General features: G+C 43.3%; 1 protein-coding gene across 1 annotated transcript in view; it reads right to left on the minus strand.

Annotated features, from left to right (window-relative positions):
* Positions 1-22,651, minus strand: part of LOC139576380 (coiled-coil domain-containing protein 60-like) — a 64,345-nt gene that overhangs the window by 8,005 nt on the left and 33,689 nt on the right. The window contains exons 5-10 of the mRNA XM_071402464.1: positions 14,702-14,806; positions 11,232-11,322; positions 10,245-10,506; positions 8,016-8,115; positions 7,544-7,621; positions 4,592-4,732 (exon numbers count right to left, since the gene is read on the minus strand). Of these exons, the coding sequence (XP_071258565.1) occupies positions 4,592-4,732; positions 7,544-7,621; positions 8,016-8,115; positions 10,245-10,506; positions 11,232-11,322; positions 14,702-14,806 (777 nt within the window). The remainder of the gene's footprint in view (positions 1-4,591; positions 4,733-7,543; positions 7,622-8,015; positions 8,116-10,244; positions 10,507-11,231; positions 11,323-14,701; positions 14,807-22,651) is intronic.

Below are 22,651 nucleotides of genomic sequence, written 5' to 3' on the forward strand. Positions count from 1 at the left end.
GCAAGTCTCTTCTTCTTATTGGTGTCCTTTAGTTGTGGTTTCTTTGCAGCAATTAGACCATTATGGCCTGATTCACACAGTCTCCTCTGAACAGTTGATGTTGAGATGTGTCTGTTACTTGATCTCTGTGAAGCATTTATTTGGGCTGCAATTTCTGAGGCTGGTAAATTAACTTATCCTCTGCAGCAGAGGTAACTCTGGGTCTTCCTTTCCTGGGGCGGTGCTCATGAGAGCCAGTTTCATCATAGGGATTGGTGGTTTTTGCGACTGCACTTGAAGAAACTTCAAGTGCAGGTAAATATTGCAATTCTTCAGGCATTCCAGGACCTGTGACCAAAAACAAGCTACATATGGACAGTAGCAAAACAAAATGATCTAATGATTCTGTCTCTTTGTAGCAAAATCTGCAGAGTTGGGAAGGTTGTATCCCCCATATAAATAACATTCTATTGGTTGCAAGAATTTTGTCTAATAATTTAAATGGAAAAATTGGAAAAAAGTTTTGAATCCGGCGTCATTTTGCATATCAATTCTCGGGGCCCGAGTGACTGAAAAACAGCTTCTATCTCAAGGCCATCAGACTGTTAAACAGCCATCACTAACATTGAGTGGCTGCTGCCAACATACTGACTCAACTCCAGCCACTTTAATAATGGAAAAATTGATGTCAACAATTTATCACTAGCCACTTTATATAATGTTTACATACCCTACATTACTCATCTCATATGTATATACTGTACGCTATACCATCTACCGCATCTTGCCATCTTGATGTAATGTATCACTAGCCATTAAACAATGCCGCTTTATATGTTTTCATACCCTACAGTACTCATCTCATATGTATATACTGTACTCTATACCATCTACTGCATCTTGCCTATGCCGTTCGGCCATCACTGATTTATATATTTTTATGTACATATTCGTATTCATTCCTTTACACTTGTGTGCGTATAAGGTAGTTGTTGTGAAATTGTTAGGTTATATTACTTGTTAGATATTACTGCATGGTTGGAACTAGAAGCAGAAGCATTTCGCTACACTTGCATTAACATCTGCTAACCATGTGTATGTGACAAATACATTTGATTTGATTTGATTTTGATTTGATTCATAAACCATGTGGCATGGAATCGGTACGTCAAAAATCTCTTCCCAACTATTTTGCAATCTATATGGCACGGCTGTCAATTTTTTGGTCCTTAAATGAAACTAGTATACTTTTTTATTTATCACAATTTTCTTTATCCAATTATGTCCTTTATGCAGGGCCGACAGACAAGTTCCTTACTTTTTTGCCCTTGCACTCTCCTCTTCCATTTTTGCAGTAATGCTGCAATTAGTTGGTTGTAATTTTGGGTAGAGCAGACATTTCCATGTGTTTTTGTTAGCTGCATGTGTGACATAACTCCCCCAGTCCTATTTATGATATAATTTACGAAGATTTTTTTAATCAATTAGTATATTTGAGTTTAACCACAATATTTGTTGTATTATTTGTTCTGTCTTTTCTGGTGGATTAAATTTAAATTGCAACCAACTTTCTATGGCTTGTTTTAAAAATAGCGATATTTGGGAGATTATTTCCTTTTCAAATAACTGAAAGTGAGAGGTTGTAATCTGAATAAAAGGAAAGAGGCCATTCTTGAACATAGGGTGAGACATTCATACTATTTTTGCAAGAGAACCAGTTTGGATTTAAGTATTACTTTTGCATGACTGAAGCCTTTAGTGAGAAGTCTAATGCTTTAATATTTCATGATTTCTGCCCTCCGAATTCATATTCATTATATAAATAGGCCCAATTAACTTTGTCTGGCTTGCCGTTAAAATGGAATATTGTTTTCTCATATACATGTTTTTTTTCTCGCTAGACCATAAGCAAATAGGTAAACTGGGATATGACTAAAAAGTTAATCAGGGTGATTTTTCCACAAATAGACCTTTCCATGGTAGCAAGATCTTAACTATTTTTGCTAACTTTCTATAAAAATTTATTGGAGTGAGATAATTTATTTATTTCGGGATATGTATACCAAGTATATCCACATCACCATCAGACCATTTTATTGGTAAACTACACGGTAATGTAAACCTTGTATTTTTTAGTGATCCAATACGTAATATATATTTAACCATCGAAAGGCGACTGGGAATATGGCCGAATACAAACAGTGTAGTTATTCCCTCCGCAAGGCAATCAAACAAGCAAAATGTGGGTATAGAGTGTAATCCCAATTCAACGGCTCAGACACGAGACACATGTGGCGGGGTCTACAGACAATCACGGACTACAAAGTGAAAACCAGCCACGTCACAGACACCAACGTCTTGTTCCCAGACAAACTAAACACCTTCTTTGCCCGCTTTGAGGATAATACAGTGCCACCGACGCAGCCCGCTACCAAGGACTGTGGGCTCTCTTTCTCCGTGGCCGACGTGAGTAAGACATGTAAATGTGTTAACCCTCGCAAGGCTGCGAGGGTTAACCAAGGTGGTGAAGGTAGGAAACAACATCTCCACTTTGCTGATCCTCAACACTGGGGCCCCACAAGGGTGCATGCTCAGCCCCCTCCTGTAGTCCCTGTTCACCCATGACTGCGTGGCCATGCACGCCTCCAACTCAATCATCAAGTTTGCAGAAGACACAACGGTAGTAGGCTTGATTACCAACAACGACGAGACAGCCTACAGGGAGGAGGTGAGGGCTGTGTGGTGTCAGGAAAAAAAACTCTCACTCAACATCAACAAAACAAAGGAGATGATTGTGGACTTCAGGAAACAGCAGAGGGAGCACCCCCCTATCCACATCGACCATACAGCAGTGGAGAAGGTGGAAAGTTTTATGTTTCTCGGCGTACACATCACGGACAAACAGAAATGGTCCACCCACACAGACAGTGTGGTGAATAAGGCGGAACAGCACCTCTTCAACCTCAGGAGGCTGAAGAAATTTGACTTGTCACCAAAAACCCTCACAAACTTTTACAGATGCACAATTGAGAGCATCCTGTCGGGCTGTATCACCGCCTGGTATGGCAACTGCACCACCCACAACCGTAGGGCTCTCCAGATGGTAGTGCGGTTTGTACAACGCATCACCGGGGGCAAACTACCTGCCCTCCAGGACACCTACACCACCCGATGCAAGACCAAAAAGAGCATCAAGTACAACCAGCACCCGAGCCACTGCTTGTTCACTCAGCTACCATCCAGAAGGCGAGGTCAGTACAGGTGCATCAAAGCTGGGACCGAGAGACTGAAAAACAGCTTCTATCTCAAGGCCATCAGACTGTTAAACAGCTGTCACTAGCACAGAGAGGCTGCAGCCTACATACACAGACGTGAAATTATTGGCCACATTAATAGATGGAACACTAGTCACTTTACTAATGTTTACATATCATATGTATATACTACCTATTGCATCTTGCCTATGAAACTTTGTTATTGCTCATCCATATATTTATATATTCTTATTATTTTACTTAGATTTGTTTGTATTTGGTATCTGTTGTAGAATTGTTAGATATTACTGCACTGTCAGAACTAGAAGCATTTCGCTACACTCGCAATAACATCTGCTAACCATGTGTATATGCCCAATAACATTTGATTTATAGTACACTTATCATAATTAGGTTGTCTGCTTCTTTCCCCAGAGAAAGATGTGGGAAAATTCAAAGAAACAGTCTCATACTGCCTGGTTAGTTACCTATGACCTTGTGGTGTGGTTGTTCAGAGACCAACTCACCTCATTTTACATATTTAGCAGATGCTCTTATCCACAGCAACTTACAGTAGATGACTGCATACATTTAAATATTTGTTTGTACTGGTCCCCCGTGGAAATCAAACCCACAATCCTGGCATTGCAAGTGCCATGCTCTACCAACTGAGCCACATGGGACCAGTGCTGGTCAGAGCAGGCCCCGTTTTCATTCATGCTTAAAAACATGAATCCTGACATGATTTGAATGCGCAACCTTCTGATCTGGAGTCCGACGCATTACTGTTGCGCCACAAGGTCCTAAGTAAGTAGACTGTTTGATATCTTTCTGCTTGAAATGAGAAACTGAACACCATGTGAGGATCAGCACTTCGAGAGGCCTGATAGCTCAGTTAATACACCACCAGACTTTGTGGCGCAACAGTAGCGCGTCTGACTCCAGATTGCAAGGTTACGTGTTCAAATCATGTCGTGGTCAATGCTTTTGAGACTAAAAACTGACCAGCATTAGAGATTAATTGGTCATTGAACAAACATGGCTTTAGAAGACAACACAGGCATGCCTCTCTCTCTGAGGAAAAGGGACAAAAGTCAGATTGGGGCTCCCGAGTAGCGCAGCGGTCTAAGGCGCGGCATCTCAGTGCAAGAGGTGTCACTACATTACCTGGTTTGAATCCAGGCTCTATCACATCTGGCTGTGATTGGGAGTCCCATAGGGCAGTGCACAATTGACCGGGATAGGCCGTCATTGTAAATAAGAATTTGTTCTTAACTGACTTGCCTAGTTAAACTAATATAAACATTTGTGGAGGTGAATTGTGACCAGAACTAGATGGTCAGAGAGGGGACAGTCACCTGGCATTGTGGTCCAGACTGTCACTGAAGCTCTGGGCCAGCTCCTCTGCTCTCTCCTCATAGGCTTTCCTCATATCCCACAGCATGGACCTCTTACTGCTGATCAACTCACTGGTGGCTGACAGAGGCTTGGCAGGACAACTATACACGGAGAGAGAGAAAGAGAAAAAAATAAAGATAATTACTTGAAACATTGGATATAATTTACCAAAAAACTGAGCAAACTAGAATGCTATTTGGCTCTAAACAGAGAGTACACAGTGGCAGAATACCTGACCACTGTTACTGACCAAAAATTAAGGAAATCTTTGACAATGTACAGACTCAGTGAGCATAGCCTTGCTATTGAGAAAGGCCCCCGAAGGCAGACCTGGCTCTCAAGTGAAGACAGGCTATGTGCACACTGCCCACAAAATGAGGTGGAAACTGAGCTGCACTTCCTAACCTCCTGCCAAATATATGACCATTTTAGGGACACATATTTCCCTCAGATTACACAGATCCACAAAGAATTCGAAAACAAATCTAATTTTGATAAACTCCCATATCTATTGGGTGAAATATGTGCAATCACAGCAGCAAGATTTGTGACCTGTTGCCACAAGAAAAGGGCAACCAGTGAGAACAAAAAACATTGTAAATACAACCTATATTTATGTTTATTTATTTTCCCTTTTGTACTTGTATATAGACATAATATGACATTTGAAATGTCTTTACTATTTTGGAACTTTTGTAAGTGTAATGTTTACTGTTCATTTTTTATTGTTTATTTCACTTCTGTTAATTATCTATTTCACTTGCTTTGGCAATGTAATATGTTTCCCATGCCAATAAAGCCCTTAAATTGAATTGAGAGACAGAGAGAGAGACAGAATGACTTTGCAATACAAAAACATAACATGTACAGTGTATTCGGAAAGTATTCAGACCCCTTGACTTTTTCCACATTTTGATACGTTACAGCTTTATTCTAAAATGGATTAAATAGTTTTATTTTGTCATCATACTAAACACAATACCCCATAAGGACAAAGCAAAAACTGGTTTTATTTTTGTACATTTTCGCAAATGTATAAATAAAAAAAACTGGAAATATCACATTTACATAAGTATTCCGACCCTTTACTCAGTACTTTGTTGAAGCACCTTTGGCAGCGATTACAGCCTCGAGTCTCCTTGGGTATGAAGCTACAAGCTTGGCACACCTGTATTTAGGGAGTTTCTCCCATTATTGTCTACAGATCCTCTCAAGCTCTCTCAGGTTGGATGGGGAGCGTCGCTGCACAGCTATTTTCAGGTCTCTCCAGAGATGTTCAATTGTGTTCAAGTCCGGGCTCTAGCTGGGCCACTCAAGGACATTCAGAGACTTGTCCCGAAGCCACTCCTGCGTTGTCTTGGCTGTGTGCTTAGTGTCATCATCCTGTTAGAAGGTGAACCCTTGCCCCAGACTGAGGTCCAGAGCGCTGTGGAGCAGGTTTTCATCAAGGATCTATCTGTACTTTGCTCGGTTCATCTTTCCCTTGATCCTGACCAATCTCCCAGTCCCTGCCACTGAAAAACATCCCCATAGCATTATGCTGCCACCACCATGCTTCACCGTCGGGATGGTGCCAGGTTTCCTCCAGACATGGCGCTTGGCATTCAGGCCAAAGAGTTCAATCTTGGTTTCATCAGACCAGAGAATCTTGTTTCTTATGGTCTGAGAGTATTTCGGTTCCTTTTGGCAAACTCCAAGTGGGCTGTCATGTGCCTTTTACTGAGGAGTGGCTTCCGTCTGGCCACTCTACCATAAAGGCCTGATTGGTGGAGCGCTGCAGAGATGGTTGTCCTCCTGGAAGGTTCTCCCATCTCCAAAGAGGAACAATGGAGCTCTGTCAGTGATCATCGGGTTCTTGGTCACCTCCCTGACCAAGACCTTTCTCCCCCGATTACTCAGTTTGGCCAGGCGGTCAGCTGTAGGCAGAGTCTTGGTGGTTCCAAACTTCTTCCATTTAAGAATGATGGAGGCCACTGTGTTCTTGGGGACCTTCAATGCTTCAGACATTTTTTGGTACCCTTCTCCAGATCTGTGCCTCGACACAGTCCTGTCTCTACACACAATTCCTTCGACCTCATGGCTTGGTTTTTGCTCTGACATGCACTGTCAACTGTGGGACATTATATAGACAGGTGTGTGCCTTTCCAAATCATGTCCAATCAATTGAATTTACCACAGGTGAACTCTAATCAAGTTGTAGAAACATCTCAAGAATGATCAATGGAAACAGGATGCACCTGAGCTCAATTTCGAGTCTCATAGCAAAGGGTCTGAATACTTATGTAAATAAGGTGTTTTTGTTTAAATGTGAGAAAAAAAATTAAAAACTGTTTACGGTTTTTCATCATGGGGTATTGTGTGTAGATTGATGAGGGTAAAAATACATTTCTTCCATTTTAGAATAAGGCTGTAACGTAACAAAATGTAGAAAAAGTCAAAGGGTCTGAATACTTTCTGAATGCACTGAAATTACACACAATGCAGGCTTAGCAGGGAAACTTTATATACTGTATATGTATTTTTTTTAATACAATACCATGATTGATAGATTGATTGACTGATTGAGTTGTTGTGACTAGAGCTAGAGAGACAGTGGCTTTAGCAGGACAACTACACACAGAGACAGAGACCAGGCTTTTTTCAATACAACACAGTTACACTCAATGCAATATGATACTCAATGTAATGCAGTATAGTAAAATAGTGTAGGCAACATTTTCTGTCTGCAAAATAGCTCTTCCTCGCAAACCTGACATCTTCTGGGGCAAAGCGCCTCAACTTTCAACACGGAAAAGTTCCCAAAACAAACTTAAACATTTAAAACAGACAGGGCAGGACAGAATTGATTTTTTTATTCTGCAGCTGGTAGAACGGTAGAAAAGTAGTAGTAATTTGAGGTGTAGCAAGTCAACCTTTTGGGTCTTGGTGTGTCTTTGGTCTTGGTGTGCGTTGTGTTGTCCCCTCTCTGAGGGGTGGGTTGGGTAGGTGGCCTGTTGTGTGAGGGAACAAATCCGTTAGTATTTAGTTAGGGCGTTTACATATTAGATCACCCTCTCACCCTGGGGTCTGGAGTTAACACGGGGTTGAAGTCTGGGTGGAAATGCAAATGTTTAATTGCTAACCTGGTCACCATGATATGCCTTTACTTTACTCAGTCGACATTATGTAATCATCCACTAGCTCAATTCCAACAGCCTCTACATACATAGCCATTTATGAAGTTGTTAATTCCAGAGATAACTTGTCTCGGTACCCCTTTAATCTATTGCCGAGGAAAGGAAAAGAGAGGAGCGGGAGAGTAAGGGATGAAAGCGGAAAGAGCAAATGCAGAAGAGTAGTGACCAGAAAGGGGAGTGGAATGTGGCTAGGCCTAGGGGGTGTTACCGGTATCCGACAGTCAAAGTGCCGTTGCCATGAATCTGCTCTGGACCACTTAAGTCTTTGGTGACACTCTGGTGGACTTCATCGAGCAGCTTCTGAAGGTCTGGGCGGAGAGGCAGTAAACATGAACAATGACAACATTAAAATGACAACTTTTTGTTGGTCTCTCTGTAGCCTATAGGACTCACATCTCACAGGTGTCACCGCCTTTATTTTTTTAGAGACGATTCAACAAAGAAATGATTTACTTTTTTTAAAGAAACAAAATCATAAAAGTCGAATAGTAGGCTATTTAATGAGAAAATCAAAAGTTGTCATCTCTCTGCTCAGAGTAATTGCCAGAAGGACTTGGTAGAGGATGGCACTTGCAATGCCAGGGTTGTGGGTGCAATTCCCACAGGGGACCAGTATTACAATGTATGCACTCTGGATAAGAGTGTCTACTAAATGACTAAAATGTTAATGTAAGGAGAGTAGCGTTTTATGAGACAAAAATGATCCCCTAGCTCCCTCTGCTGTTCAGATGCAGTAATGAATTCAAAGTCAGTTCAGATGAACAGAGATTGTCGGCTACAGAACAAGATCTCTTTGAAACACACTATGTTGGAATCACAAGTGACACACACAAAATGACATTGCACTAAATCTTCATAAAGCACTCGAATAGAATGGAATACATGAATCAAAATATGAAAATACACCAACTAGAATTATGCAACTTATATTATGTGAGACAAAATGAATAACGTGGTGATTAATGTGATAGATACCTCATAGGAAAACCCCACCATAAAACACACCGTCAAAAATGATAATAGCCAATCATTGTAACCAATTGTTCTGGCTTTATATTTAATATAATTTTATAATTAACTCATAATATAAATGTATTATCTTTTATGAAAATATTCAAATAATCAGTGCCCAAATGTTGATTCCTTTTTCATCAAAGAGTTTTTAAAATGAAAGAAAAGAAAGTTCCTCCCTTCACACTAATTTTTGCATCCCAAATAACACCCTATCTCCTATATTGTGCACTGCTTTTGACCAGAGCCCTGTTTACAAGTAGTGCACTACATAGGGAAGAGGGACGCATACTTCTTTTATTCTTTTATTTTTCAGGTAAAAATGTGCCTTGGGGCGGGCGGAGTGAGTGAGCTCAGCTGAATATCTCTGGTGCCCAATTTCTGGATTTGAGGCATAACTCTGTGGATTATGGAGAAGAGCAGTTAATTGCTTTAACCTATGACGGGGGGATACGACAACGAACTGACGATGACTCGATCAAACAAAACTAGTCTTTCGTCAGAATGTGATAGCATAACGAAGGCTCTGATCGCTCTTGGATAGATCAGTTGACTAATTATCCTCCAGCTTTGATGCAAAACACTCTGGGAAGCCAGAGCTGGAGAGTAGTGAGGGAGGCTTTAGCTAGCCGTCCAGCTAGCGGGCCCTTTAGTGACCTGACTACAGTGACCAGGGTAGAAAGCAGCAGTGTTGTGTTGGGCTTCATTACTGGAACGGCATGGGATGAAATCAACCCAAAGGAACCAACGCAAAGCTCTGAGAGCGAGTGGGCCTTTCCCCCCTGGCACGCGCAATACAGACACATCTGGAGGCTTTCTCTCTCTCACTTCTGACTCCTATACTGCATCTGAGATGGCGCTCTATTCCCTACATAGCGCACTACATTTGACAAGAGCCCAATGTGCCCCATAGAGGGATTTGGGTGCCATATCAGATGCAGTGTAAGAGTCAGAAGTGACGTGTTGTATGAGGAAAACATCCCTTCAAAACAAACATTTCACTTTGAGCCCAGGGTGTGTGTCATATCACGATCACGTCAGAAGGAAGAGCTGTTCCTATGACAACGGGATCCGGGTGTTTGGGTTCTGTGCGTAGATGTGTGTGTGTGTGGGTCTTTGGGTTCCGTGCGCACGCCGCAGATGTTCCTGCAGAGTGACAGGGCTGATGGGAAACAGATTGGGCTCATTCTGGCTCCAAAAACGCAGAACCAGATGACATGGAGTAACAAGCGGGCCCCGGCACCTCCTCTGTGCGCGCACACACACACACACACACACACACACACACACACACACACACACACACACACACACACACACACACACACACACACACACACACACACACACACACACACACACACACACACACATTTTTACCACAGAGAACCCTCTGAATATTACATACAAGACTCTATTTACTTACACTCTGACATGGGCAGCTCTGTCTCGGAGTCCCCTCCTGCTCCTGGTAGCTCCGCACTATCCTGGCTGGTTCCACTGGTAGTCACTATAGCTCCAGTTAATGTAGCTCCAGTGTCTTCTATCCCAGGGCCCAGGGAGGACAGGCTGCCCAGAAGGGTAGGGGTGGTGAGGGCTGAGGAGGAGGCTACGCTCAGGGAGGACCCCTTCAACAGGTACAGACGACCAGAGGAGGAGCGGGCTGGCCTGGAGCCTCTTCTACGTGGCTAGGGGATGAGGTGAGAAGGAGGTGTCAGAGGGGATTTCCACGCATAGACTTTCATAAAAACGCACCTAGAGCCTTGCATATGCACAGGCACACAGAGACTCACGTACATACACAGACAGACAGGCATGCAGGGAAGCAGACACACACACAAACACATCTCTCCTTGGATGAGGAGGACATACAGTATGAGGATTTGCAGAGGAGACAGTCACGTATCTCCATTTCCTCTCTCCATCTCTTTTTCTCTCTCCCCTGTGCCCTTCCCTCTCTCCAGCCTGTCTATCAGTGTCTCTGTGTGTGTGTGTGTGTGTGTGTGTGTGTGTGTGTGTGTGTGTGTGTGTGTGTGTGTGTGTGTGTGTGTGTGTGTGTGTGTGTGTGTGTGTGTGTGTGTGTGTGTGTGTGTGTGTAGAGGAGAGGAGCACAAGACTTCAGCTGCAACAGCTCTCAGCTCTCCTAATGTCCTCTACTGCCACAGACACACACAGGCAAGCATCCCCAAGGAGTGTGTATGTGTCTGGCTGGGAGTGTGTATGTGTCTGGCTGTGTGCGTGTGTGAGTGTGCGACAAATGTCTATGTATGGGTGTGTGTGTTGTACGGCTTGTTTCGCCTCCTCTGAAGCTGGTAATATGACTTTAAGTGACAACCCTTTTAAGGACACAACCCCAGAATTAAACTCAAGAGGTGGATAGGCATAGAGAGATAAGAGAAAAGACAAAGAAGACCTTTTGCAGAGACACAAACTGGTCCCATTTGGTCTCTATGGCTCTCTCTTTATTCAGGGTCTTTATGGTGGTTTTTCCTTGGCCAGGGTCCCTGGGTAACAGGAAAAAAGAAGTGTTTAGCGGGGTTGGGTGTGTGTGAGTTGAGACACATTCATCACACCGCGACCTTTCTTGTCTCCATCACCCAGCCTTGGAGTGGGGACAAAGAGAGGCATGCACACATACGCAGCCTTGGAATGACAAGACCCTGACCCAAATCATAATTCACTACCTTGATTTTTTATCACTGCGCACACATAGTACATCCAGGTTGTGAAGGTACGAAACATCACCTCCATTGATCCTTTTACCTTAATTTAACTAGGCAAGTCAGTTAAGAACAAATTCTAACTTTCAGTGACAGCCTAGGAACAGTGGCTTAACTGCCTTGTTCAGGGGTAGAACAACAGATTTTTTCCTTGTCACCTCAGGGATTTGATCTTGCAACCTTTACTAGTTACTAGTCCAACGCTCTAACCACTAGGCTACCTGGGGCCCCACAAGGGTGTGTGCTCAGTCTCCATCTGTACTCCCTTGAAAGAAAATGTGCTTTTCTTTCAAAAACAAGGACATTTCTAAGTGACCCCAAACTTTTGAATGGTAGTGTACATATCTGGCATTAATCATCTCATTTGTTTATACTGTATTCTATACTATTCTACTGTATCTTAGTCACTTAATAATGTTTACATATCTTGCATTATTCATCTCATAAGTATATACTGTTTTCTATACTATTCTACGGTATCTTAGTCACTTAATGTTTACATATCTGGCATTGCTCATCTCATGTGGATATACTGTTTTCTCTACGGTATCTCATTCACTTAATAATGTTTACATATCTTGCATTACTCATCTCATATGCATATACTGTTTTCTATACTATTCTACTGTATCTTAGTCCGTTCCGCTCTGACATCGCTCGTCCATATGTATATAGTCTTAATTCATTCCTACTTACATTTGTGTGTATGGGGCGGCAGGTAGCCTAGTGGTTCGAGCATTGGGCCAGTAATCGAAAGGTTGCTGGATTGAATCCCTGAGCTGACAAGGTAAGAATCTGTCGTTCTGCCCCTGAACAAGGCAGTTAACCCACTGTTCCCTGGTAGGCTGTCATAGTAAATAAGAATTTGTTCTTAACTCACTGACATAGTATAATAAAAAAATATTGGTTATATGTTGTGTCATTTGTTAGATATTACTGCACTGTCGGAGCTAGAAACACAAACATTTCGCTACACCCGCAATAACATCTGCTAATCACGTGTATGCGACCAATAACATTTGTTGGAAACCGCTGTAGTACTATAATAACCTTGTGATATGATTTCAGTCTCTCTCTGTAATACTTCTACTGTATAATTTCTCCCATAAAGCTTAAACTGATAGGAAATGTGATTCGGAGCAGAGTCAGTGAGAACGGAAGGGCCTCAAGGCAGTTACTTGCAATACTCCGAGGAGCGCTTTTGTGACATACTGTTTTCTGCCCTCCATCCCTCTCCGCTCTCTCCTCTTTTCCTTCCTTTCCCATCACTAATTCAACACTTCCAGGGAGAGATGGGTGATGATTTCCTAATACATTTCTACCAAGCCCCATTGTGAGAGCAGAGCACAGAGACAGCGCTTTATACATTTCCTGAATCCATCCATTCTGCCTCTCAGTGTCTCGTCTGACGCCTTAAGAAGCAGAGCATTCAAATCATTGGCTTTTCAGGGTACTCATTCCCACCTCTATATCAGGAAAGAGAGACAAATATAGAGGGATTGAAAATGTGAAAAGAAGAAAAAGAGGTAGAGATGAGAGAAGTCGGGAAGGCTGCAGTCAGAGCAAGATAGTGAACGATGAATAAAAAAAAAGAGAGTGAGAGGAAGAGAAAGTGTCAGAGAGAGAAAATGAGATTGAGAGAGAGAGGAAGAAATCTATATCCTCTGTGTATCGTGATAATAGTATTGTCAGTGAAAGGAATGGATATGGTTATGACAGTAGGTTTTGAGTTATGGTTATGGAGCTTGGTGCTGTACAGCATGGCAGAGCAGGGTGGGTTTTCTACTCAATCTTTGTCTCCTCCCTTCCTGTGTTGGGTCAGTATCAGGCGAGGTATATAGTGAACCTGAGGGGACGTGGAGACGGAGGAATGCAATCTCCTCTCTCTGCTCTAACCCCCAAGGGTTTGGTTTATAGTTAATTTACCACTGTCTGTCTGCCTCGGCCCCAGGCTTCCTCTATGAACCACACTCATATCTGAGCCTCTGTTCCAATATCCTTACTAATATAGCGCCTACTGTATAATTAAACAATTTATTGGGCATTCTAAGTGATATACTTCTGTCCGAAAAACATTCCTTACCCCAGGATACTTCAACTGGTGACTATCCTGGGGGAAAAGGCTCTGATGAAGGCGATTCATGCCGAAACGTAGCCGATTGTTTTCTTGTCCTGTCAATAAATCTGATATATGCAGCAACATAGTGCTCCTTTTTCTTTATTGTCCTGGATAGTCAACAGTTGTCGTATCCTGTGGTAAGCAATGTTTTGGGGATTTTCAAGTCCCTCAGTCGGGCACCTGATTTCCCCTTTTCTTTTAAGATGGGCTGAAGCACGTTTGGGTATGTCTTCTTTCCATTGATATGCTACTGTAACATAGCCTGTGTCTCTACAGCCTGTAGTGAACGGTGGCTCTGTGGCTGACTCAGAGTGATTGGGATATGTTACAGATGCTGTGTGTTGTGTTGGTGAACTGAAACACAACATACTGCCCTGCTCTACTCTGGTTGGGGTCAAGACTTGACAGTGTTAATGAGCCAATCCCTGATGATTATGTTAGTCATCATCAGGGTTGAGTAGGTTACTTTCAAAATGTAATCTGTTACAGTTACTAGTTACCTGTCCAAAATTGTAACCAGTAATGTAGTTTTTGGATTACCCAAACTCAGTAACATACTCTGATTACTTTTTTTTATTACTTTCCCCTTAAGGGGCATCTGAAGAAGACAAAAAGGATCCATCAAATGCATTTGGTGTGTCATCATAGTGGTCTCTAACTTGTGGTCAGACTCGCTCAGGTGGAACAAACTTAAACTTGTGCTTTTTTTACATGTTGAATTAAATGCCATTTGGAAAACAGAAATGTGTCATAATGTATTTTTTCACAAACATCCTTTCTGAATTTAAAAGTAAGCCAATCATCTAGTTTTTTAAAAGTATCTGTAATCTGATTACAATATTTTTGCTGGAAACGTAACTGATTACAGTTACAGTTTTATGGGTAATCAGACTACATGTGATCAGTTACTCTCCAACCCTGGTCAAGACTGTGATTCAGTCCTGGCCTCTGCCCTTTCACTATGTAGCAGCAACACAATAGCTAACCCAACCCAAGCTGCCTGGGGCCCATACAATTACCTCTGACCTGTGACCAGTGACTTACTTGAGATCCCAGCAGGATGTGACTGGTCCAGTTCTCCCAGTCCTGTCCAGAGTCAGGGCCTCCAGCAACCAGTTCAGACAGCACAGCTGGCGGAATATGGGCCCTCTAAAAGAACAAGAACAATGCTTACAGTGCATGCAGAAGTCCTGAGAAGAAAGGTTATTATAATTTTTTGATTTTATTTTCCTTTTTTATTTCTATTCGTTTTTCAATTTGTCATTTGAAATTCAGTTTAGTTTCAGTTAGTTTTCAGACCTGATTTGCTAGTTTTATGTCACGCCCTGATCTGTTTCACTTGTCCTTGTGCTTGTCTCCACCCCCCTCCAGGTGTCGCCAATCTTCCCCACTTATCCCCTGTGTATTTATACATGTGTTCTCTGTTTGTCTGTTGCCAGTTCATCTTGTTTGTTCAAGTCAACCAGCGGTTTGTCTCAGCTCCTGCTTTTCCCCAGTCTCTCTTTTCTCGTCCTCCTGGTTTTGACCCTTGCCTGTCCTGACTCTAAGCATGCCTGCCGTCCTGTGCCTTTGCCCTTACTTTGGATTACCGACCTCTGCCTGACCTGACCCTGGGCCTGCCGTCCTGTACCTTGTCCCCACTACTCTGGATTATCGACCCCTGCCTGCCTTGACCTGTCGTTTGCCTGCCCCTGCTACAATAAACATTGTTACTTCAACAGTCTGCACTTTGGTCTTACCTGAAACCTGATAGTTTTATTCAGTTTTAGTTTCATAAACTATTCATATTTTGTTTTTATATTACACTATGTTGCCAAAAGTATGTGGACACCTGCTCATCAAACTTCTCATTCCAAATTCATGGGCATTAATATGGTATTGGTCCCCCCTTTCCTGCTATAACAGCCCACACTTTTCTGGGAAGGCTTTCCGCTAGATGTTGGAACATTTCTGCGGGGACTTGCTTCTATTCAGCCACAACAGCATTAGTGAGGTCGGGCACTGATGTTGGGCGATTAGGCCTGGCTCACAATCGGCGTTCGAATTCATCCTAAAGGTGTTAGATGGGGTTCAGGTCAGGGCTCTGTGCAAGCCAGTCAAGTTCTTCCACACCAATCTCAACAAACCATTTCTGTATTGACCTCGCTTTGTGCAAGGGGGCATTCCCAAAACTGTTGCCACAAAGTTGGAAGCACAGAATTGTCTAGAATGTCATTGTATGCTGAAGCGTTAAGATTTCCCTTCACTGGAACTAAGGGGCCTAGCCGGAACCATGAAAAATCGCCTCAAACCATAATTCCTCCTCCACCAAACTTTACAGTTGGCACTATGCATTCGGGCGGGTAGCGTTCCCCTGGCATCCGCCAAACCCAGATTTGTGTTGCCGAGCTTTACGCCACTCCAGCCGACGCTTGGCATTGCGCATGGTGATCGTAGGCCTGGGTGAGGCTGCTTGGCCATGGAAACCGATTTCATGAAGCTCCAGCCAACAGTTATTGTGCTGACGTTGCTTCCAGAGGCTGTTTGGAACTTGGTAGTGAGTGTTGCAACCGAGGACAGGCGATTATTACGCGCTACGCGCTTCAGCACTCGGTGGTCCCATTCTGTGAGCTTGTGTGGCCTACCACTTCGCAGCTGAGCCGTTGTTGCTCTTAGACGTTGTCACTTCACAATAACAGCACTTACAGTTGACCGGGGAAGCAGGGCAGAAATTTGATAAACTGACTTGTTGGAAAGGTGGCATCCTATGACGGTGCCACGTTGAAAGTTACGGAGCTCTCCAGTAGGGGCCATTCTACTGCTAATATTTGTCTATGAAGATTGCATGGTAGCAAAGGGTGTGGCTGAAAAAGCCAAATCCACTAATGTGAAGGGGTGTCCACATACATTTGGACATGTAGTGTATTTAGCTTCAGTTTTAGTTTTAGTGTTACAGATATAAAGTATGGTGGCCTTAGGTTAGGCTAGCAACCTAGTGGATTTCTTCCCTTAGCTAGTGATAGCTAGTGATAGTGATGCACAAGCTAGGCCCATTTGAAACAAAGCTATCCCCTGGCAACTTTTTACCTGCCAGATAAAAAAAAAAACATTTGAGTTTTGGCCCCAAAATGTTGGGGGAAAATATTGTTTGGGAAATGTTAGGGGAAGAACGTTAAGGGAGAAATGTTGGGGGAACATTAGGGGAGGAACGTTAGGGGAACGTTAAGGGAGGAATGTTAGGGGAACGTTAGGGGTGGAAACGTTTGGGGGAATGTTAAAAGAATGTGAGGGGTACATCAGGGGTGGCATGTTGGGGGAACGGGAAATGTTAAAGCTGCAATATCTGACTTTTTGGGCGACCCGACAAAATTCACATAGAATTGTGAGTTACAGATCTGTCATTCTCATTGAAAGCAAGTCTAATAAGTGGTAGATCTGTTCTGTGTGCTATTTCTATGCTTCCCATTTTTACTTTACATTTTTGCATCTTTTACTTTCGGTTTCGTACACCAGCTTCAAACAGCTAAAAATGAAATATTTTTGCTTATGGGAAATATTTTTCACAGCTGTTTAGGTGGTACAATGATTCTTTACACTATACTTGCTTGTTTTGTCACAAACTGAAATTAGACAAACTATTCGAATTTTAACAACCAGGAAAGCAAAGTGATTTCTGCATAGTGCATCTTTAAAACAATGTTATAGGCAACATTGGCAGAGGAACGTTAGGGGACTGTTAGGGGAGGAATGTTCAGGGAATGTTAGGGGAATGTTAGGGAAAGAATGTTAGGGGAACATTAGGAGAACTTTAGGGGAAAAGAGGAATGTTAAAATAATGTTAGGGGAATGGTAGATGAGGAGTCTAGTGGATTTATTCCCTTAGCTAGTGATAGCTAATGATAGTGATGCACAACCTAGGCCCATTTGGGGAGGAACGTTAGGGGAACAGGGTGAATGTTAAAATAATGTTAGGGTAACGGAAGGGGGGAATGTTAGGGAGGAATGTTAGGGGAGGAAAGTTAGGGGAGGAATGTGAGGGGGATGTTGGGAAGGAACGTTAAGGGTGGAACGTTAGGGGAGGAGCGTTAAGGGAACGGGAAATGTTAAAACAACGTTAGGGGAACATTAGGGGAATGGAGAATGTTAAAACAATGTTAGGGGAACGTTAGAGGAGGAACCTAGTGGATTTGTTCCCTTAGCTTGGTGATAGTGATGCATAAACTAGGACCATTTGAAACAAAGCCATATCCTGGAAGCATTTACCCGCCAGTGTAACGGTCGTAGTATGAAGAAGGTGTGGACCAAAGCGCAGCGTGGTAAGTGTTCATGATTATTTATTAAAAACTGAACACAGACAAAATAACAAAATGTAACAACACAAAACAGTTCTGAACATAGAATGCCCACCCAAATCACACCTTGACCAAACCAAAACAGAGACATAAAAAGCTCTCTACGGCCAGGGCGTGACAGTACCCCCCCCCTAAAGGTGTGGACTCCGGCCGCAAAACCTGAACCTATAGGGGAGGGTCTGGGTGGGCATTTCACCACGGTGGCGGCTCTGGTGCGGGACGTAGACCCCGCTCCACCTCTGGCTTAGCCCACTTAGGTGGCACCTCTAGAGCGGGGACCCTCGCCGCCGACCCCGGACTGGGGACCCTCGTAGCGGGCCCCGGGCTGGAGGGCGACTCTGGAAGCTCCGGGCTGGAGGGCGACTCTGGAAGCTCCGGGCTGGAGGGCGACTCTGGAAGCTCCGGGCTGGAGGGCGACTCTGGAAGCTCCGGGCTGGAGGGCGACTCTGGAAGCTCCGGGCTCGAGGGCGACTCTGGAAGCTCCGGGCTCGAGGGCGACTCTGGAAGCTCCGGGCTCGAGGGCGACTCTGGAGGCTCCGGGGCGACTCTGGAGGCTCCGGGCTCGAGGGCGACTCTGGAGGCTCCGGGCTGGGCGCAGGCACAGGACTCACCGGGCTGGGAAGACACATAGGAGGCCTCTTCCTTGGCCGAGGCACCGGATACACTGGGCCGTGGAGGCGCACTGGCGGTCTCGAGCGCAGAGCTGGCACCACCCGTTCTGGCTGGATGCCCACTTCCACCCGGCAAATGCGGGACGCTGGCACCGAGCACACCGGCCTGTGAATGCTCGGCCGAGACACAGTGCGCCTGACCAGTCACATGCTCGCCACGGTAAGCACGGGGAGTTGGCTCAGGTCTCCAACCTGACTCTGCCACACTCCCCGTGTGCCCCCCCAAAAAACATTTTTGGGGCTGCCTCTCAGGCTTCCTTGCCAGCCGTGTTCCCATGCAATCCTTGGCCCCTTTCCTAGCTGCCTCTGCCTTCCTGACTGCCTCCACCTGTTCCCATGGGAGGCGATCCCTTCTAGCCAGGATCTCCTCCAATGTGTAGGATCCCTTGCCGTCCAGGATGTCCTCCCATGTCCAGTCCTCTCTTCCACGCTGCTTGGTCCTTTGGTGGTGGGTAGTTCTGTAACGGTCGTCGTATGAAGAAGGTGCGGACCAAAGCGCAGTGTGGTAAGTGTTCATGATTATTTATTAAAAACTTAACACTGAGACAAAGTAACAAAATGTAACAACATGAAACAGTTCTGTCTGGTGCAGACACAAAAACAGAAAACAACTACCCACAAAGCGTCGGTGGGCAAAAGCTACCTAAGTATGGTTCTCAATCAGAGACAACGATAGGCAGCTGCCTCTGATTGAGAACCACACCCGGCCAAACACAAAGAAATAGAAATCATAGAAAAAGGAACATAGAATGCCTACCCAAATCACACCCTGACCAAACCAAAATAGAGACATAAAAAGCTCTCTACGGTCAGGGCGTGACAGCCAGATTCAGAAGCTTGCATGCCCCATTAAAAAAGCTTGAGAACTCCTTTGAAAACCCCATTAGATTTCCCCCCAACATTTTGTAAAAAAACTGGACATAATTCATGATGGTTTTATTTTATTTATAATTAGTTTTGTAGTCAAAGATAAAACTTTCAGTATAGTTTTCGTTTTTCAAATTCAGTTTCCTTATTTTAATTCAGTTTACTAAATTGTTTTTTCATTATTAGTTTTCATTTTAGTTTCATTTTTAATTTACTATAATAACCTTGCTCAGAGCCAGAGTTGGAGTCAATTCCATTTCAATTCCAGTCAATTCAGGAAGTACACATTTCTCTTCAATGCTTTTCAATTAAATACATTTGGAATTGGAATTGGGTTGACTTTCTGAATTGATTGGAATTGAAATGCTCAGTGTTAGATTAAGGTCACTACAGTATTAATTACAGCTCTTTATTGTCACCTGCTCTTATGTACACTACCTGTCAAAAGTTAGGAAACACCTACTCATTCAAGTGTTTTTCTTTATTTTTTTACTATTTTCAACATTGTAGAATAATGGCGAAGACATCAAAACTATGAAATAACATGTGTGGAATCATGTAGTAACCAAAAAGTGTTAAACAAATCAGAATATATTTTAGATTTGAGATTCTTCAAATAGCCACCCTTTGCCTTAATGACAGCTTTGCACACCCTTGGCATTCTCTCAACCAGCTTCATGAGGTAGTCACCTGGAATGCATTTCAATTAACAGGTGTGCCTTCTTAACTAGTTCATTTGTGGAATTGCTTTCATTCTTAATGTGTTTGAGCCAATCAGTTGTGTTGTGACAAGGTAGGGTGGGGTATACATAAGATAGCCCTATTTGGTAAAAGACCAAGTCCATATTATGGCAAGAACATCTCAAATAAGCAAAGAGAAACGACAGTCCATCATTACTTTAAGACATGAAGGTCAGTCAATAAGGAACATTTTCTTCAAGTGCAGTCGCAAAAACCATCAAGCTCTATGATTGAAACTGGCTCTCATGAGGACTGCCACAGAAATGGAAGACCCAGAGTTACCTCTGCTGCAGAGGATAAGTTCATTAGAGTTACCAGCCTCAGAAATTGCTGCCCAAATAAATGCTTCAAAGAGTTCAAGTAACAGACACATCTCAACATCAACTGTTCAGAGGTTACTGTGTGAATCAGGCCTTCATGGTCAAATTGCTGCAAAGACTACTAAAAGACACCAAAAAAAAGAAGAGACTTGCTTGGGCCAAGAATCACGAGAAATTGACATTCTTCAGCGGAAATTTGTCCTTTGGTCTGATGAGTCCAAATTTGAGATTTTTGGTTCCAACCGGCGTGTCTTTGTGAGAAGTGGTGTGGGTGAACAGATGATCTCCGCATGTGTATTTCCCACCGTAAAGCATGGAGGAGGAGATGTTATGGTGGGGGTGCTTTGCTGGTGACACTGTCTGTGATTTATGTAGAATTCAAGGCACACTTAACCAGCATGGCTACCACAGCATTCTGCAGCGATACGCCATCCCGTCTGGTTTGGGCTTAGTTGGACTATCATCTGTTTTTCAACAGGACAATGACCCAACACACCTCCAGGCTGTGTAAGGGCTATTTTACCAAGGACAGTGATGGAGTGCTGCATCAGATGACCTGGCCTCCACAATCCCCCGACCTCAACCAAATTGAGATGGTTTGAGATGAATCGGACAGCAGAGTGAAGGAAAAGCAGCCAACACATGCTCAGCATATGTGGGAACTCCTTCAAGAGTTCTACTACTGTACCCTAACTGTACGCTTTTTCTGGAAGTGTAGCTCATAAGAGGTTGGTGGCACCTTAATTTGGAGAATGGGCTCGTGGTAATAGCTGAGAATGAGTGGAATGGTATCAAATACATCAAACACATGGTTTCCATGTGTTTGATGCCATTCCATATGCTCCATTCCAGCCATTATTGAGAGCTGTTCTTCCCTCAGGAGCCTCCTGTGGTGTAGCTAGGCTGAGTCATCCATCACCCATAGCCCAACTCCAAATGTACAACTTCATTTCCTCAGACACTCACATTACTAGCTACGTTTCCATTATTCACTTGTTTCTTGTCGACATTTAGAAAGTTTGCATAGGATATAGATTGCCTGCTGCCGTGCGTTTCCATTTAACTGTCGTGTCGATAAAAGCAGCTGGACATAATTACGTCACATTAAAAATAAAGTTTTCGCAAAAACCTAGTGTCGAATAAATATTAAGTTGTAGAAGTGTTTCCAATATCCATTTAGTCAAATTGCGCATTAATAAATTGGCGACAGCCTGTATGCACTACCGGATATACGTTTAATGTCTCAGTTTGTCCGCAAAAGCCAGCAGGGATAGATGTATTAATATTTGCAATATTCTAATGATTATCATGGGCCAACGCATCGCCACGGTCGGTGCCATAGTGAAACTTGCACTCCGGTAGCCTAGATCTGAAATAACTTGATGGTAAAACTTGCATCCAGTCAAACAGAAACGCAGGGCGAAGCAATTCATGCATCCTTGAAAGTCAAGAAAATCATTGTCCTGCAAAGACACATTATTATAGTCGAACAATTTATATAGCAAGCAGTAGGCTTGTAGAATTAAATGTGGAGCGTAGCTTTCTAGTTATGTGATGACGTCACGTGCCTTAAAATCATCATTTATTTGAAAAACACGTTTCCATCAGATTTTTTTGCAATAAAGAAATGTTTTACAAAAGGAAAATCCACCGCTGCCGAATGGATAACAATGTTGTCTTTAGAACATTTCTCCTATAGCTGCTGTTTCCCTTACGCATGTCAGTCACAGTGTTTTTTGCGACATTGTAGAATAAACCTGAGGAAATGGAAACCTGCCTACTGTCGCTGGAAAATATACCCCTGCTGTTAGCCGAGAAACCGCCAGAAAATAACCAATGTTTCAAAGGCTGTTATCCGTGTTCTGATGGATCCTAATCTAAGGGATTTGTATCTGCCTCCCATCCACCCGCCCTATCTCACTCTTTCTCTCCCTCCCTGCCAGGACTGCCAACACACATCCCTGACTTGATAATGAAAAATTGCCGCACTTTCTGATCACTCATTTGAGCGAAAAGGGAGAAGAGAGAGTGGGAGAGAGATAACGTTAGATAGACAGAGAGAGA

This window comes from Salvelinus alpinus, chromosome 5, assembly GCF_045679555.1.
Source record: "Salvelinus alpinus chromosome 5, SLU_Salpinus.1, whole genome shotgun sequence".
Taxonomy (NCBI): Eukaryota; Metazoa; Chordata; class Actinopteri; order Salmoniformes; family Salmonidae; genus Salvelinus; species Salvelinus alpinus.